Genomic DNA, 17,107 nt, shown 5'->3' on the forward strand with positions numbered 1-17,107 from the left:
ATAGACAACATATCGAATGTCGAAAGTGAGACATTTTGAAATTTCATGACAGCAACACATATCAAAAAAGTTGGGACAGGGGCAATAAGAGGCTGGAAAAGTTAAAGGTACAAAAAAGGAACAGCTGGAGGACCAAATTGCAACTCATTAGGTCAATTGGCAATAGGTCATTAACATGACTGGGTATAAAAAGAGCATCTTGGAGTGGCAGCGGCTCTCAGAAGTAAAGATGGGAAGAGGATCACCAATCCCCCTAATTCTGCACCGACAAATAGTGGAGCAATATCAGAAAGGAGCTCGACAGTGTAAAATTGCAAAGAGTTTGAACATATCATCATCTACAGTGCATAATATCATCAAAAGATTCAGAGAATCTGGAAGAATCTCTGTGCGTAAGGGTCAAGGCCGGAAAACCATACTGGGTGCCCATGATCTTCGGGCCCTTAGACGGCACTGCATCACATACAGGCATGCTTCTGTATTGGAAATCACAAAATGGGCTCAGGAATATTTCCAGAGAACATTATCTGTGAACACAATTCACCGTGCCATCTGCCATTGCCAGCTAAAACTCAATAGGTCAAAGAAGAAGTCATATCTAAACATGATCCAGAAGCGCAGACGTCTTCTCTGGGCCAAGGCTCATTTAAAATGGACTGTGGCAAAGTGGAAAACTGTTCTGTGGTCAGACGAATCAAAATTTGAAGTTCTTTATGGAAATCAGGGACGCCATGTCATTCGGACTAAAGAGGAGAAGGACGACCCAAGTTGTCATCAGCGCTCAGTTCAGAAGCCTGCATCTCTGGTGGTATGGGGTTGCATTAGTGCGTGTGGCATGGGCAGCTTACACATCTGGAAAGACACCATCAGTGCTGAAAGGTATATCCAGGTTCTAGAGCAACATATGCTCCCATCCAGACAACGTCTCTTTCAGGGAAGACCTTGCATTTTCCAACATGACAAGGCCAAACCACATACTGCATCAATTACAGCATCATGGCTGCGTAGAAGAAGGGTCCGGGTACTGAACTGGCCAGCCTGCAGCCCAGATCTTTCACCCATAGAAAACATTTGGCGCAGCATAAAACGGAAGATACGACAAAAAAGACCTAAGACAGTTGAGCAACTAGAATCCTACATTAGACAAGAATGGGTTAACATTCCTATCCCTAAACTTGAGCAACTTGTCTCCTCAGTCCCCAGACGTTTACAGACTGTTGTAAAGAGAAAAGGGGATGTCTCACAGTGGTAAACATGGCCTTGTCCCAACTTTTTTGAGATCTGTTGTTGTCATGAAATTTAAAATCACCTAATTTTTCTCTTTAAATGATACATTTTCTCAGTTTAAACATTTGATATGTCATCTATGTTCTATTCTGAATAAAATATGGAATTTTGAAACTTCCACATCATTGCATTCCGTTTTTATTTACAGTTTGTACTTTGTCCCAACTTTTTTGGAATCGGAGTTGTACATAAAATCTACAGCATCTATACACTATTGCTTGTGGATGCTAGGCTCATTATTCATACATATTTTGGGGGGAATTAAACGCTTTCCCTGTGTGATCTGTAAAGATTTTTGATAGAGTTTGACTTGTATCTTCAAGTGTCATGTCCTACACTGCAAAAAATTGAAAACTGAATTTGAGGAGAAATTACTTAATACCAGTGAAATTATCTTGCTGCATGGACAGATATTTTTACTTGACAAGACATCTTGGAATAAGTTGGTTGTAACCTAGAACTAGGTTTAATAATCTCAGAATTGGTGTCTTGTATTCTTCTAATAGGAAATGTTAGATTGTTTAAACTATTTTCAAGATATTTTCACTTGCTAAGACACCATTTTTTGCAGTGTATGAGTTTGGAATCTAAAGTCCAAATGGAAATGGCTGTATGGTGTCATCTGTGTTATCTGTAATCTTACGTTCAGTGTCAGGTGCACATGCATGAGATTTATTGTAACTATTAGATCTTTTAAACGAACCTTAAAAAGATCGTGCAGCATCCTGAAGGGAGTGAGATTGTGGTCCTTGTACTCAGTAAAAGGACAGAAGCTATGTGCACTGCAAAAAACTAAAAACTGAATTTGAGGAGAAAATTCCTTAACACTCGTGAAATTATCTTGCTGCATGGACAGACAATTTTACTTGACAAGACATCTTGGAATAAGTTGGTTACAATCTAGAACTAGTTTTAATAATCTCAGAGTTGGTGTCTTGTATTCTTCTAATAGGAGATGTTAGATCGTTTCAACTATATTCAAGATATTCTAACTTAAGATATAATTTTTGCAGTGTAGAAGAATACAAGACACCAACTCTGAGATTATTAAAACTAGTTCTAGATTGTAACCAACTTATTCCAAGATGTCTTGTCAAGTAAAATTATCTGTCCATGCAGTAAGATAATTTCATTCGTATTAAGGAATTTTCTCCTCAAATTCAGTTTTTTTGCAGTGTGGGATATAAGGTTTATTTTTCATGTGTGGTAACTCAGGACACATTTTAACTCAGTGTGAAAAAGATAAAAATACTAATTCTAGTATTAAGAGTTTGAATACTCTTACTTTAACTGTGGATGAACTGTCAATAATTCAGCAGCGTGAGCTGGGTTTTTTGAGCTGAAACTGTGAAGCGTGCAAGAAAAAGACTTGAATATGGAGTGAGGAGAACAGGGTCGTCTCAATGAGTGGGTGAAAATAGCAGCTCAGGGCCCTGCACTGACAACACATCAGCTACAATTATAGCAAGAGACTGCATGTGAAATGAATGTTGAAGTAAAATTCTCCAAACAGAAATAAAAACTCAGAAGAGCTACTGAGAATTATACTGAAATGTTTTGTGAAGCATTAGTTTTTAGTCATTACATATCAAGAGCTGATGTTACCAAGTGTTCTTTGACATATGATTAAAAAAAAATGTGGAGTGTGCTTCTTGTGCTTTCACTGGGGAGAGGAAGGCAAGTATAATTTAAACGGATGGGGAAATATTTTTGCCAACAGCAGCAAGTGACAGCTGTAAACAAGAAAATGGCAGCTCTGTCAGAGCCTGTATGAGAAATTATTGCGTTATTGATCATAGAGAGTGAGATTAAAAAATGGATTGCAATTACGATTTTACAACTCTGTCCACAGACAGCAAGGTTTCTGTTCCAGCTGAACATGTTTCCGTGTCAATCATAGATAACTAACTTCATTTAAACCTGCATTATAGATGGACATCCATACTTGGTCTCTGTGTGTATTTTAATTTACTATATGCTCACTGTTTATGCTGCTTCTGCTGCTAAATTAAGTGGATGATCTGGCTCGGCAGTCAGCTGAGATGGCGTCTCAATGGTGTGCCAGTGCAGTAATGGAGCACACTTACTGACTCACTCAGAGGCACTCAAATGGGAATTTGAGGTATTGAAGGTGTGATCGTTGTTAGAGAAATAATCCCTGGTAAACAGCTATGGCAGTTCAAGTCCTTAAGTACTGTATTTAAAAAATGCTTAATGTGCTAGGTTGTCATTCGGGTGCCGATTATGTTTGGTTCTATTTGTACAGAATGCACACACCAAACACACCCAGTCCCCACCAGAAAAATAACGCACTTGGCCACGCCCACCACTTGAGATGACCCAGAGAGAACAAAAATGTGTTTGTGAATGACTGGATTCCTTTTTCATCTCATCTCATTATCTCTAGCCGCTTTATCCTTCTACAGGGTTGCAGGCAAGCTGGAGCCTATCCCAGCTGACTACGGGCGAAAGGCGGGGTACAGCCTGGACAAGTCGCCAGGTCATCACAGGGCTGACACATAGACACAGACAACCATTCACACTCACATTCACACCTACGGTCAATTTAGAGTCACCAGTTAACCTAACCTGCATGTCTTTGGACTGTGGGGGAAACCGGAGCACCCGGAGGAAACCCACGCGGACACGGGGAGAACATGCAGACTCCGCACAGAAAGGCCCTCGCTGGCCACGGGACTCGAACCCAGGACCTTCTTGCTGTGAGGCGACAGCGCTAACCACTACACCACCGTGCCGCCCGGATTCCTTATTATTATTATTTAAAGTTCCATTCCACCATTGGATGTATTCTTTGGCATAAAATACAATATATTTTATGACAACATGACTAGACAGAGAAATCTTTTAGCTTCAAAATGATATATCAAATATAATTTTTTGACAACGAGAAGTATATTAATTTTGCGACCAAAGTCACCTACCCTTTTAATTTCCGCGCGGTAGTGAAACGTGATGTCATCGGCAGGTTCCCCTTCTTGTGTACCACGTGTCGGTCTATTTTTAGACCAGGAAACCCCCAAAGTGAGAGAGTCATTTCTCCTCGTATATGGGGGCCAAAAAAATTGCGAAAAATTTTGAGTTAATCTTTCAGTTAGCTAGATTTATTGGTATTAGCTAGATTTATTGGTATTATTTTTATCGCGTTCTATCCGCCATTGCTGATAATATGTGCCACGTCACACGTCACGTGGTACACAAGAAGGGGAACCTGCCGATGACATCACGCGCGGAAATTAAAAGGGTAGGTGACTTTGGTCGCAAAATTAATATACTTGTCGTTGTCAAAAAATTATGTTTGATATATCATTTTGAAGCTAAAAGATTTCTCTATCTAGTGATACCATTTATATATGTTGTCAAGATATATTGTATTTTATGCCAAAGAATACATCCAATGGTGGAATGGCACTTTAAGACCTACTTCTATAAATTTATATATTTCCAAAAATTAAAAATTAAAAAATTAAAATAAATAAATAAAAAAACCATTAGTCAAGAAGAGTGCTGTTCACAATCACCAAACCAACTCAGGGTTATGTAATATTACACTAACAGTGTCCAGGTCGAACACATCACCTATTTTCCAGTGTGTTAGTGTCAATTAGTGACAGAATTGGAACTCAAAATGCAAAAATGTGACAAGGAATTAAGCACCAAAGAAGTTCAGATATTTTCAAGTTCAGAGGTTTTTTTTTTAAGCCTACACAGTGAATTGGATGTATTTGGATAAGACTGCTACATAAACCAAACCCCAGCATACCACCCCAAGTCACACTGATCATTGTCTTTATGCATCTGCTATCCAGGCAAACATGCAGGATTGTTACAAAGCCCTTACAGAAGACACACACTCCACTCTCGAGAGAGAGGGTGTCGGTTTAGGAGAGAGAAGCACCAGTCAGGGAGCAGGAGCCAGGTTAGAGAAGTCACATGACAGGAACCAGGGATGAATGTGAGTGTTGGGCCACTCCCACAATATGTTGAGGTAGTATGTAGGTATGCACTCACACCAGGATGCAGTCAGGTAAAGGTATCACACGTGCTCCTACACACACCACTACACACACTCTGCTACTGCAGATGGAAAACACGCACACAAACACACACCAGCACACCCACACACAATGGCACAGTGCAATACCTGAGGGGAAACAGTGGATAGAGAAGGGCTCTGAGAGATGTTTTGGGCTACCTGCAGAGCCTCAATCCTCAGAGCTGCGAGGACTAGCTCTTCCTGGGCCGCAGGGGGAGGACAAGGAGGAGGAGGAGGGAAAAGGAAAAGCAGCAATGCAAGGGGAAAGGGTGTTGGGCGAGGAGGGAGAGAGGGGTTAGAGTTCAAACTCTCACCTCTTATTTGAACTGATTGAGTTCAGCAGAATACATTAACACTCCCATACACACACACACACACACACACACACCTATATGAATGCAGTATATACACACATCCTGTATTACACATACAAGTATAATGTTATACAATGATGTTCAGAGCTGAGGCCAAGTCCATCTCTAACACCTGAACTGCTCAGGTATTTAAATTGGATTTGAAAACATCGAAAACAGATGTCACATAAGACAGGATTATGGTTAAAATCAAATAAATATTCAAGAGTTTTCTCAAGCCAGACTGTTTCTATCACATCCATAGATGTGTGCGATTAACAAAGATATAATTTTCAAGACCTTTTTCTGTACTAAGAAGAAAACTGACAACTTGGAGAAAATGTGTTGTTGGTTTGACCTCAGCTCAAAAACAACTAATACAGACAGATGTGATAGACGTAGAGGACAGGAAGATACATGAGCACACAGACAACTAAAATAAAATGTAAAATGATTTTTGAGGGGGAAAAAAAAACACTGAAGCTGAATGAAAACACTCACGCAAAGAAGCCACCATTCACGCACACAGTTCAGAAGAAGAGGTCTGAGGGGAAGAATGAGAGTAAAGGGGCTCAGCAGGCATGTCACCTTTTACACACCTGCAGTTTGTGGGCGAAGGCAGTGGGGTTGGTCTCTGCCAGGTCAGGCTCCAGGTAGCTGAGAGGGGTGGCTGACTCACTCAGCCTGTCTAAGAGGGACAGATCTGCGGGGTCCCCGGGGCCTTGAGAGGGGGACTGTTATGGAGTTTACAGTGGGAGAAGGACAACAGGAGGAGGAGGAAGGTGTGTGGGTGTCAGAAATGTGAAGCAAGCACACATGATGTCTCACCAACATGGCCTGGTGTAAACTTTAAACTGGATTCCTGTTTGTTTCCCAGGTGGGGTTCGGTTCTGTTCTGGCAAGTGGATGTGATGCAGAATTGTTAGCAGGCTGTTTACAGGCTGAACTGAAGGCTAAACCCAGATCATCAAAATGACCTTGGACAGACAGATAGCCTGTCTTTTGTCTCCCTCTAGAGGTTGAAGTTAAAATAGTACCTTAACAGTCTCATCTCATCTCATTCATCTCATTATCTGTAGCCGCTTTATCCTTCTACAGGGTCGCAGGCAAGCTGGAGCCTATCCCAGCTGACTACGGGCGAAAGGCGGGGTACACCCTGGACAAGTCGCCAGGTCATCACAGGGCTGACACATAGACACAGACAACCATTCACACTCACATTCACACCTACGGTCAATTTAGAGTCACCAGTTAATCTAACCTAACCTGCATGTCTTTGGACTGTGGGGGAAACCGGAGCACCCGGAGGAAACCCACGCGGACACGGGGAGAACATGCAAACTCCACACAGAAAGGCCCTCGCCGGCCACGGGGCTCGAACCCAGGACCTTCTTGCTGTGAGGCGACAGCACTAACCACTACACCACCGTGCCGCCTACCTTAACAGTAAGCTTGTTAAATCAACAAAACTAAAAAGATGACGGTGTAAATTCTGTTCTTTCCAAAAACCAGACCTACAGTACAGATTAATTAATTCAACAATTTTTCTATTAATGATCGTGTTATTAACAATGTCAGGCAGCATTACTAAAGTTTGATTAATCATACTAACCATTCTATCTCTCTCACTGCTTTGTGCCCGGCTCTGGGAATGGACTTCCCTCTTTTTGCTCTTCTCCAGTGTTAGGGGCTCTGGGGCACCACAAGACGGCAGCGCAGGTGATTTGCCCTCCATTGAGATCTTAGCCTCCATTTCCTCAAAACTCCTAAAGAGGATGTGTGGGTTAAACTTTATGTTAAACTTTTTATCACTACATGGATAAGAATATCTGATCGTTTTAACTCGTTCCCAGAAAATTAACTGTATGTTTCATGGTTAGGGTAAGAGTTAGAATTAGGTGCAGATATAACATTAATTATTATATCCACGTTCACTGGATATGAGCAATCTGCACTCTGATTGGCTACTCTACTACTAGGCTATCAGCTCATATACCGTGAGTAGAGAAAAACAAAATGGTGGAGCGCGTTACTGAACCAACCGAGGACGGAATAAAAACTCTGCTCGAAAACAAAACCCCAAAAAATACAAAAAAAGCAACAAAATATGGAATAAAAGTATTTGAAGGTAAGAATGTATTTTTTTTATTTTTCAAGAATTATTATCATCACATTTTTCACAAATTGCTACTGTCAACTCACAGGTTTGTTTACATTCGAAGCAGAAATGATTTTGTCGGACATTTTGTATAAAGATTTTATTTATCGAATTGGCAAAAAATAAAAATAAAAATGCTCTGTTTCTCAAAATCCAGTGAATGTGGATAGAATAAAACAGTTATTCCACTCAATCTCGTCATACATGGCTTATAGTCAACTCAGCGCTACGCACCTAGTCAGCTATCAGCTCGTGTACAACTCGATTTCGTGGAATAACTGTTAATTATCTACATATAAAAATAAAGAACACAGGTATGACCAATCAAGTCAGCGGATTAGACAGCACTGAAAAGAAAATTTTACAACTTTAGCTTACTGTACTTCAGTTGTAGAATTTTCTTTTCAGTGCTCTCTAATCTAAAAAAAAAGTAAAGGCCTGCGTTCTTTACTTTTATTCACAGTTACACTTTATTTCGTGGGTTGATGTCAACCACTCTACTAACTTATGTGCTTTTCATATTTTATATTGCATCACTTTAATAGTTTTTAATTTATTTATATTTTTGAGGACCCTTCTGTAAATCACTCCATGACATTGGCATCTTCAATAAAGATCATTATTCATTCATTCTTCATACATTACTAATAATCTCAAAGGAAGATCCTCACAAGGATAGAGTGTGTGTGTGTGTGTGTGTGTGTGTGTGTGTGTGTGTGTGTGTGTGTGTGTGTGTGTGTGTGTGTCTTTGTTTTACCCAGTACAGGGGGAGTTGGCTCCTGAGTGGTGTATACTGGATCCCTGGTTTGTACTGTCTGTGACAGAATCCAAATTTAGGTAGAGGGACGGCTTTTTCACTGACAAAGGCTGGTGAACACAAAGTGACCCAGTTAAATAAACACACTGACAGGAGTAGAACACAAAATAATTCAGATTATTCCTCCTGCTACAGTATTCTCTGTGTGATTTTAAGCTAAACATGAAAATACAGATACCGTACTTACTGGGGTAGATGTTCCAATCTTCTCCATGTATTCAATCTCATAGTCTGTAAGTAAACAGATAACACAGACAAGAGCAACATAGGTCAACAATAAGTGAGTTTGAACAAATCCCGTGCTGGATTAAAAGAACAATAAAACTACAGTCAATACACACCCTCTCTGCAACAAACCAGTTTTGGCCTCTGGCCTTACAATAATGAAGTGAGTGCATAAGCAGGACAGTATCATTGTAGTACATCTGATACACACACATCCACACACACACACACACACACACACACACACACAGTGACCCAGATAAGGTATATGAAGATTAATAAAGCTGTTTCAACCTGAGGTTATCCACGCTATCATCTAAACTGTTACCGCTGAGACAGCAGATATTACTTTAGTCTATCTTTAGCAGAAAACAAGTTAAACTACTGCATTTCGTGTAAAACTACGGCTGAGTCACCGATATCTTTTAAAACTGCTGTATATGCAACAACATCATGCACTTGTATGAGAGCCATAACTGCACAATTCGGTTTACATGAGTTAACAGATTCCTCAGTATCACATATACAGTAGTATAATTCATATCTTATTTTAAGAGACAGGGATTCAATTCTGCATATGAAGGGGAGACTCGGGACAAGTTTTCAGCTTTTGTAGATTGTGTGAAATTCTTTGCAGGTAGCGTCACATTCATATTGAATTAGAGAGGATTTACTCTACTCTCTTGCCACAACATCAGTTTCTCAGCTTGTCACATACCATATACTGGCCTTCAGGCTTCACTTTTTCTGTCATTATTTTTTGCAGGGAGACATAAGATATTGAGAGGAGACATAGGACTATGTTGGGAGATGGGACATATTGGGGAGACATGGAACAAAAATAAAATACTTATTTTATACATTTTATAATTAAAAAAAACTTTTATTTATTACGAAAACTTGTGCCATATGAACTGAATGAACACAGTGCTGGTACAGCGATAGAACATTTTCAATTTACAAAAACCTGACTTGACAAAACAGTTCCATTCTCAAGAAGGAATGAAATAAGCTTCATCCTCATGCAGGTGCACGCCCACATTTTTAACAAACATTTTTAAACAATTTTATATTCGTAAACCACAAGAAAAAAACTATAACCTGGACTGTCCCAACTCTCCCCATCTGGCCATTTTTATCTCATCTCATCATCTCTAGCCGCTTTATCCTGTTCTACAGGGTCGCAGGCAAGCTGGAGCCTATCCCAGACCATCCTTAAAAAAAATCCGTTTCCTGTCCACCGGGTGAGCAAAAAAATTTTCAGTCAGGAGGGAGGTTTTTTTTTTTTTATGGATGGATAAGAAATTGCAATGCTGTGTTTGCTTTTTCTTTCAGTACTTTTTTATTACAAAAGCAGACACATTTAATAAAATGACAGTTTAATCAACTGAAACTTGTACAAAAACTGTAAGTTAGCATTTTAAATGCTGACTGCAACATTTGCAAAACTTTTACAAAGGTACTTAAAATGTCCGACACACGGACTTTTTGTGGTTCTAAATCGACCGTTAGGCCGAGTTCGGATGAAATTACACTGTTAAAATGATCACTGAATGATTTGTTTTTCTGAATCTTTACTATTTTGTTGTTTGCTAGAATACCATTTTGCGATTTCACACTTAAGCAAATGTTTGAAAACTCCGGATCTCCTTCCTTCATGGTGGCTGCCATTTTTTTGTGCCGCACGGCGCATGCGCAGAGCTGATTCAATTCAGAGTGCGCGCGCACTCGGTGGAGGCAGTAGTGTGTCGGGGCCGTCAGAGGGAACAGAAGCAGAGATAATGCTTATTTTGTCTCCGGTAAACCAGTCTTCTCTCGTTCAATTACGTGCTGGCATCAAAAGACACTGTTGGTTGTAAATGAAACCAAACTGAGTGGTTGGAGTGTATTTTCATACACAAATGGAGAAATGTTCGCTGAGTGTGTAATTGTGTAGCCACCACTGCAGACCGTTGTCGTTGTTAATTCATAGCATGCTCAGCTGCGTGAATGTGTCATGCACCGAAAATAAGAGATTTACAAGCCAGGAACGCCTCATGATGCAATACGCAAGAAAAGAAAGAAGATTTACTGCCATTTTACTTTGTATTTGAGTAAAGTGAATAAATAAATGGTCTGTGGAAAATACATTTAATCCTGGGAACTGCGTGCACAGGAGTTTATTTTGTGTTTATCCCCCGGCTGGCTACTTATTTGTCATGGCTGGCTAGTATGAGCCTTAGTGGAAAGCCCTGGGAATGCGTAAATGTCAAGTTCGATTTTAGATTTACGAACCCGAAAAAAATGTCGAAAAAACAGCGTTAAAAAAAATTTCAACCACACAAACCCGGCCAGTGGACCGGAAACAGAACATTTTTTAATAATGGCCCCAGCTGACTACGGGCGAAAGGCGGGGTACACCCTGGACAAGTTGCCAGGTCATCACAGGGCTGACACATAGACATAGGCAACCATTCACATTCACACCTACAGTCAATTTAGAGTCATCAGTTAACCTAACCTGCATATCTTTGGACTGTGGGGGAAACCAGAGCACCCGGAGGAAACCCACGCGGACACGGGGAGAACATGCAAACTCCGCACAGAAAGGCCCTCGCCGGCCACGGGGCTCGAAGCCGGACCTTCTTGCTGTGAGGCGACAGCGCTAACCACTACACCACCGTGCCGCCCGGAATTTAAGTTTAATAAATAATATTATATATGGTAATTCTAAGCTACATAGTTTAATTCCTAACAAATCCCAAATTCACCAGTGTACATTACAACATAGAATGGAGGTGGACTGCAAAGTAGAAAATACAGGTTTTGGTTGACAAAAATATTTAACTGCACAAACCTTACTGCAGTGTCCAGCATCATGGCTCCAAAGGAAGTAAGTTACTCTAAGGGGCATCATCTAACTTCTGATGTAATCTGACTGGTTGAAATTAATTTATGGGAATACAAACTGTCCCAAGTCTCCTCACTCTCCTCTAACATTTAATCTTCTACCTTGAAGCATGAACCCTTTAAACTCCTGACTTGCTATTAGTTTATTCCTCTTAAAACACATATGTAGCTACATACTGTAACTACAGTGACTCTAACACTAAATGAATATACTTATGAGAGTGAGGAATGTAAGACTGAACCTGCTGACAGAGCCTGGGAGTTTAAAGTGCATATCCTGGACCAATTTCGTTTTTTTTTTATATGAAAGAATGTCCCTTTACACACTCATCCAGAAGGGTAATTTTGCACAAGGCCATCTGTCTACAGCAGAAAAAAAATAAAATAACAAAACGCGTCTGGAAAGGTAATTTTGCACAAGGCCATCTGTCTACAGCAGAAAAAAAAATAAAATAACAAAACGCGTCTGGAAAAATCCCAAGGGAGTCTGGAGCCAGATTTGTGACATCACGTGCGGAAACGCCAGCAGGCTGCGCGAGCTTGCACGGTTTCAGTGCACAGCCTGTGTAGACCAAGTTTAGCAGCTAGCGATTTTGCATTGAAATATGGAATTGTCGCCTGAGCTTCTAAACCCATGGATTCATGTATCAATGCTCATCTATCTATTGTTACATAAATCATATTTTTTCTAATTACTATTATGTATTTATATATTTCTTCATTTAGAAGAGTACTGGCTACTGTAGGAGAAAGATTTCATAAGCTACACACATGGAATCGGCTAAGCAGGGCTGTATATACTTTTAATGTGTTTGACAGGTCCCAAGATCTCAAGCCCTGACACACATATCCCTTGATACATGTGAAGTAAGTATATTATCGCCCAGCGCTTTCGTGTTGTTTACTTTTGTGTGTGTCAATAAATAACATTATCTGTGTACCACACAAACACAGGAACACCTAATTTAGAGTATAGTCTCTCTTATTCCTTACCCTGGCAACAGTCGACTTGTGAATCGCCGATTTTCTTGGTCTTTTTCTCGGCTCTGCTTGGTCCTCAGCTTCTGGGTGCCTCGCACGAAGCACTCCCATTTCTCTCGCATTGTCTGGTCTTTTGGGAAACGATGAGTACTAATCCCATCAAGATCAGTGTTGCTACACCCTCCTACGATACATCTGTTAACCATTTTAATAATTACGTGATAATGTTGAAGAAATTTGCAGAAAACCACCAGGTCGTTTTCTCATAAACAAACCAGCGCTGACGTAGGATTCAGAAGGAGGCGTCCCGCACGTGACATCATGAAAATCAATGTTTGCCGGGAAATCCAAACGCCAAATGTTTTCAGAGGCGGACGAATTCGCCTCAAAAGGCTTGATTTCAACTGAATTTTTCTGGTATTGCGCAAGGTAAAAAAATTGCACAAAATGCAAAATGTTACAGATATTTGACCAAAGTTTAATATAAAATAGGAGAATTACATTGATCTTGCTCCTGAATTTACCCATGATATGCACTTTAAGGGATTAAATTTCTATTCACTAATAAGAAGCTTGTTTATGAGCAATAATCATTAATTTATTTGTAATCCAATGCTATCTCTTGTTGTAAGCTATACCTGAAACTCTACATCATCTGTAATTGTCATAAACTGGTGTGACTGGACTCATGAATCAGTGCTGAATCTTATGAGCTTTCATTACGTTTCACTTTACAGGTTAATCATTTTTGTCAAATCATCTGCACACTGGGCGGCACGGTGGTGTAGTGGTTAGCACTGTCGCCTCACAGCAAGAAGGTCCGGGTTCGAGCCCCGTGGCCGGCGAGGGCCTTTCTGTGCAGAGTTTGCATGTTCTCCCCGTGTCCGCGTGGGTTTCCTCCGGGTGCTCCGGTTTCCCCCACAGTCCAAAGACATGCAGGTTAGGTTAACTGGTGACTCTAAATTGACCGTAGGTGTGAATGTGAGTGTGAATGGTTGTCTGTGTCTATGTGTCAGCCCTGTGATGACCTGGCGACTTGTCCAGGGTGTACCCCGCCTTTCGCCCGTAGTCAGCTGGGATAGGCTCCAGCTTGCCTGCGACCCTGTAGAGCAGGATAAAGCGGCTACAGATAATGAGATGAGATGAGATCTGCACACTGACTTTAATTGTTCAAATTACTGAAAATGTATTTACGTGTTTAATTATCACAAATTCTCCATAGATCGTCCAGCATCTAGAGGAAGTAGTACCTGACTGAATCTTTTTTACAGAGCAAAACAAAAAAAGTGTGACTATAGACACGTTTAGACTCATAAATATTATATTTTGCCATGAAAAGAAGACCAGTGCGTCCTTTCTATTTTCATGGAAAAGAAAAGTACACACTCACAGATGCATACACACACACACACACACACACACACACACACACACACACACACACACACACACACCCATGTCTATTCTGTGTGTCCCCAGCTCTCACCATGGCTCTGTGCAGGTAAGCTACTCTCATTAACGAAGGCAGTAAGGTCAGAGGGCTGAGGAAAGTCCTGGACATCAGATGTCAACTCCACTTTCACGTCATGACGAGCTGCCCATTTCTGATTGGTCGAGGAGGCCAGTTTCTCTTCATCTGTGGCATGGTCCTGCAGGTGATCAGGCATGACATCACCAGAGGAGTCCTGCAGGGGGTGATGTTGAGTGAGATGGTAGGCAAAAACACAGCACTGTCCTGAGCTAACAGTGAAGAAATTGCTAATATGGAAAAACAACTGCACTTATAAGGTTGAATACAACAAATCTGTGATTTTAAGATTGAGGCATAATTTTCTGACCTCTTTATAAGGAGCGGATACAACTCTTGAACTATATTCCGAACAATTCTTTAGAAGTTCTCGGAAAGTCAGTTAAAAATCGCACCTGTACAACCTGTTCAGACAGAGGTGACCTCTTTGGTGACTTCTTCACTCTAAATGTGTTCCTGTTAAATTAACAAAAAGACATCATTAGAATTAAAGCTTAACACTTCATTTTTAACAACAACTACAAAACAAAACAAATGCCTCATTCATTGAACTTTAGTATCACTTCCAGGATTTAAAGGATTCAGTCTTGTTTTCTGTGAAATAAGTGAAACTTCATTTGAATACATACCTGCTGTGTTGCCTTTTTCTAAATACAGGGTGTTTCAAAAAAATTTGATATTATTTGAGATGTAAATATCCCAGAAACTACATAGTCTAGGCAAATGAAACTGAACAGGCTTAATGTTGAGCAATATAATATATATTCCTCAAAATCTGAATGAGAAATTCAAAGGTATGTGGATTCCATGAACGATTTCACAAATTTTCAATATGCGTGCCGCCTGAGACACACAGACAGCCTTCCTATTTGAACTTTTTGTGCCGTGTCCAAATCTGCATTGCAATTGGTGCCTTTTTAGAGAATTCTCTCATAAATGCACGCTGCAGTCTTGTTCGACTGTGTTCGAGCGTACTCTAACACAAAAAACACCTTTTCTTTTCCAGTGAATGGCATTTCTATACCTAAAAAGATAAAAGCAAAAAACATTAAACATAAAATTTTGACCTGTTTCCACACATGCTGTTAAAATTTGAGGTCAACTGAACGAGAATTGGCAAAGTTATTAGACTGTGAAATGATATCAAATTTTTTTTTGAAATACCCTGTATTTTCCATCAGCCAACATTTAACAGTTACATAAATAATGTCTAAGTACATATGGTTAAAGGTATAGTCAGTGATTTTAATTGAAGCCAATTACTGTGAAACTCAAACTCTAAACAAATACAGGCCCCCTGTCTTCAGTGTTTCCTCCAAAGTTGTACCTCCAAACCACATACACAGACACTATAACCATGATTTGTATTCAAGTCCTTGTCCTGATTGACAGAACGCTGGGGTCCATCAAAATATTTTTTTCCTCCCATTTACAGCCTGAGACTGGAGTTTCTCATTCTGAGTAGGTATTTTATTCACAACTGTCATAATGTGAGAAGAATCAAATACTATATAAACTGTTCTGACTTAAAAATCACTGACCGCACCTTTAACAAGAGCAAAATACTGGAATTGAAGCTTTAGTAACTGGGTTTCCACACTTGATGCTATTGTTAGTGTATTAGTGTAACCATTTCTGGTTAAGAGTACGCTGTGCTCATTTTGGCTGCCGCTTCTCACTGCGGCATTTTCTTTTCTTTCTTTTTTTTTCTGTGTTAGTATGTTTGATCTCATCTCATTATCTCTAGTCACTTTATCCTGTTCTACAGGGTTGCAGGCAAGCTGGAGCCTATCCCAGCTGACTACGGGCGAAAGGCGGGGTACACCCTGGACAAGTCGCCAGGTCATCACAGGGCTGACACATAGACACAGACAACCATTCACACTCACATTCACACCTACGGTCAATTTAGAGTCACCAGTTAACCTAACCTGCATGTCTTTGGACTGTGGGGGAAACCGGAGCACCCGGAGGAAACCCACGTGGACACGGGGAGAACATGCAAACTCCGCACAGAAAGGCCCTCGCCGGCCATGGGGCTCGAACCCAGACCTTCTTGCTGTGAGGCGACAGCGCTAACCACTACACCACCGTGCCGCCCTTATTATTATTATTATATGATGTAGAGCTTTTCCCTGTATTCTACTTTTTTTTTTGGAAGTTGGCTTCTCCTCTAACTGTATGGACCCTTTTCACATGACGTCACGACAAACGCGGCCGCCATTTTGGACGTGTACTACCAGTAGTTTACCACAGCCAACATTGAGGAACGGCAGCAAAGAAAGTGTTTATTTTCAGCAAGACTTCCATCATGCCACTATATTGTTGTGCACCTGGATGTAGTAACCATCAACAAACAAGGCAAGGTTTATCATTTTATCGGATCCCGACGGAGAAGATGGATAGCGGCCATTAACAGATTGGCAGCCCTCGGCATACCAACGCTTGTGTAGTGACCACTTTGTTGGAGGTAAGACGAATAAAATTAGCCAGAAAAGGCATTACATTGCTGTTAACATTCTGTGGCGGCGAGTGTGTAACCAAATAGGCTAAAATAACCCATTGTAACCTCTTTGTTCTTCTGTAGTAGCTATTGTTGACTAGCTAATGTCAACAACATCATAGCTGGTATGTTACTGTAGCAATGTTTACGTTCAGTCATTTGGATGACTGTTAAAACCTTTCAGTCTCAAGTTTTTCCTTTACTGGATTTACTAGTTTACTGTAATTATGATCCGGCAGCTATTTACACCGGATCCAGTATAAATAGCTGCCGGAGCCAACGTCCGAGAATTAAGCAGCGCGCTCCGGCTTG

The 17,107-nt window shown here is 40.6% G+C and overlaps 1 protein-coding gene across 2 annotated transcripts in view; it reads right to left on the reverse strand.

The window, feature by feature from the left end:
* The window catches only part of tacc2 (transforming, acidic coiled-coil containing protein 2), a 103,061-nt gene that overhangs the window by 21,224 nt on the left and 64,730 nt on the right, over positions 1 to 17,107 (reverse strand). For both annotated transcript variants that reach the window (XM_060925993.1, XM_060925992.1), the window contains exons 7-12: positions 14,688 to 14,748; positions 14,251 to 14,449; positions 8,857 to 8,900; positions 8,610 to 8,719; positions 7,307 to 7,460; positions 6,294 to 6,428 (exon numbers count right to left, since the gene is read on the reverse strand). In XM_060925993.1, coding sequence (XP_060781976.1) covers positions 6,294 to 6,428; positions 7,307 to 7,460; positions 8,610 to 8,719; positions 8,857 to 8,900; positions 14,251 to 14,449; positions 14,688 to 14,748 — 703 coding nt within the window. The remainder of the gene's footprint in view (positions 1 to 6,293; positions 6,429 to 7,306; positions 7,461 to 8,609; positions 8,720 to 8,856; positions 8,901 to 14,250; positions 14,450 to 14,687; positions 14,749 to 17,107) is intronic.

This window comes from Neoarius graeffei, chromosome 7 (genome assembly GCF_027579695.1).
Source record: "Neoarius graeffei isolate fNeoGra1 chromosome 7, fNeoGra1.pri, whole genome shotgun sequence".
Taxonomy (NCBI): Eukaryota; Metazoa; Chordata; class Actinopteri; order Siluriformes; family Ariidae; genus Neoarius; species Neoarius graeffei.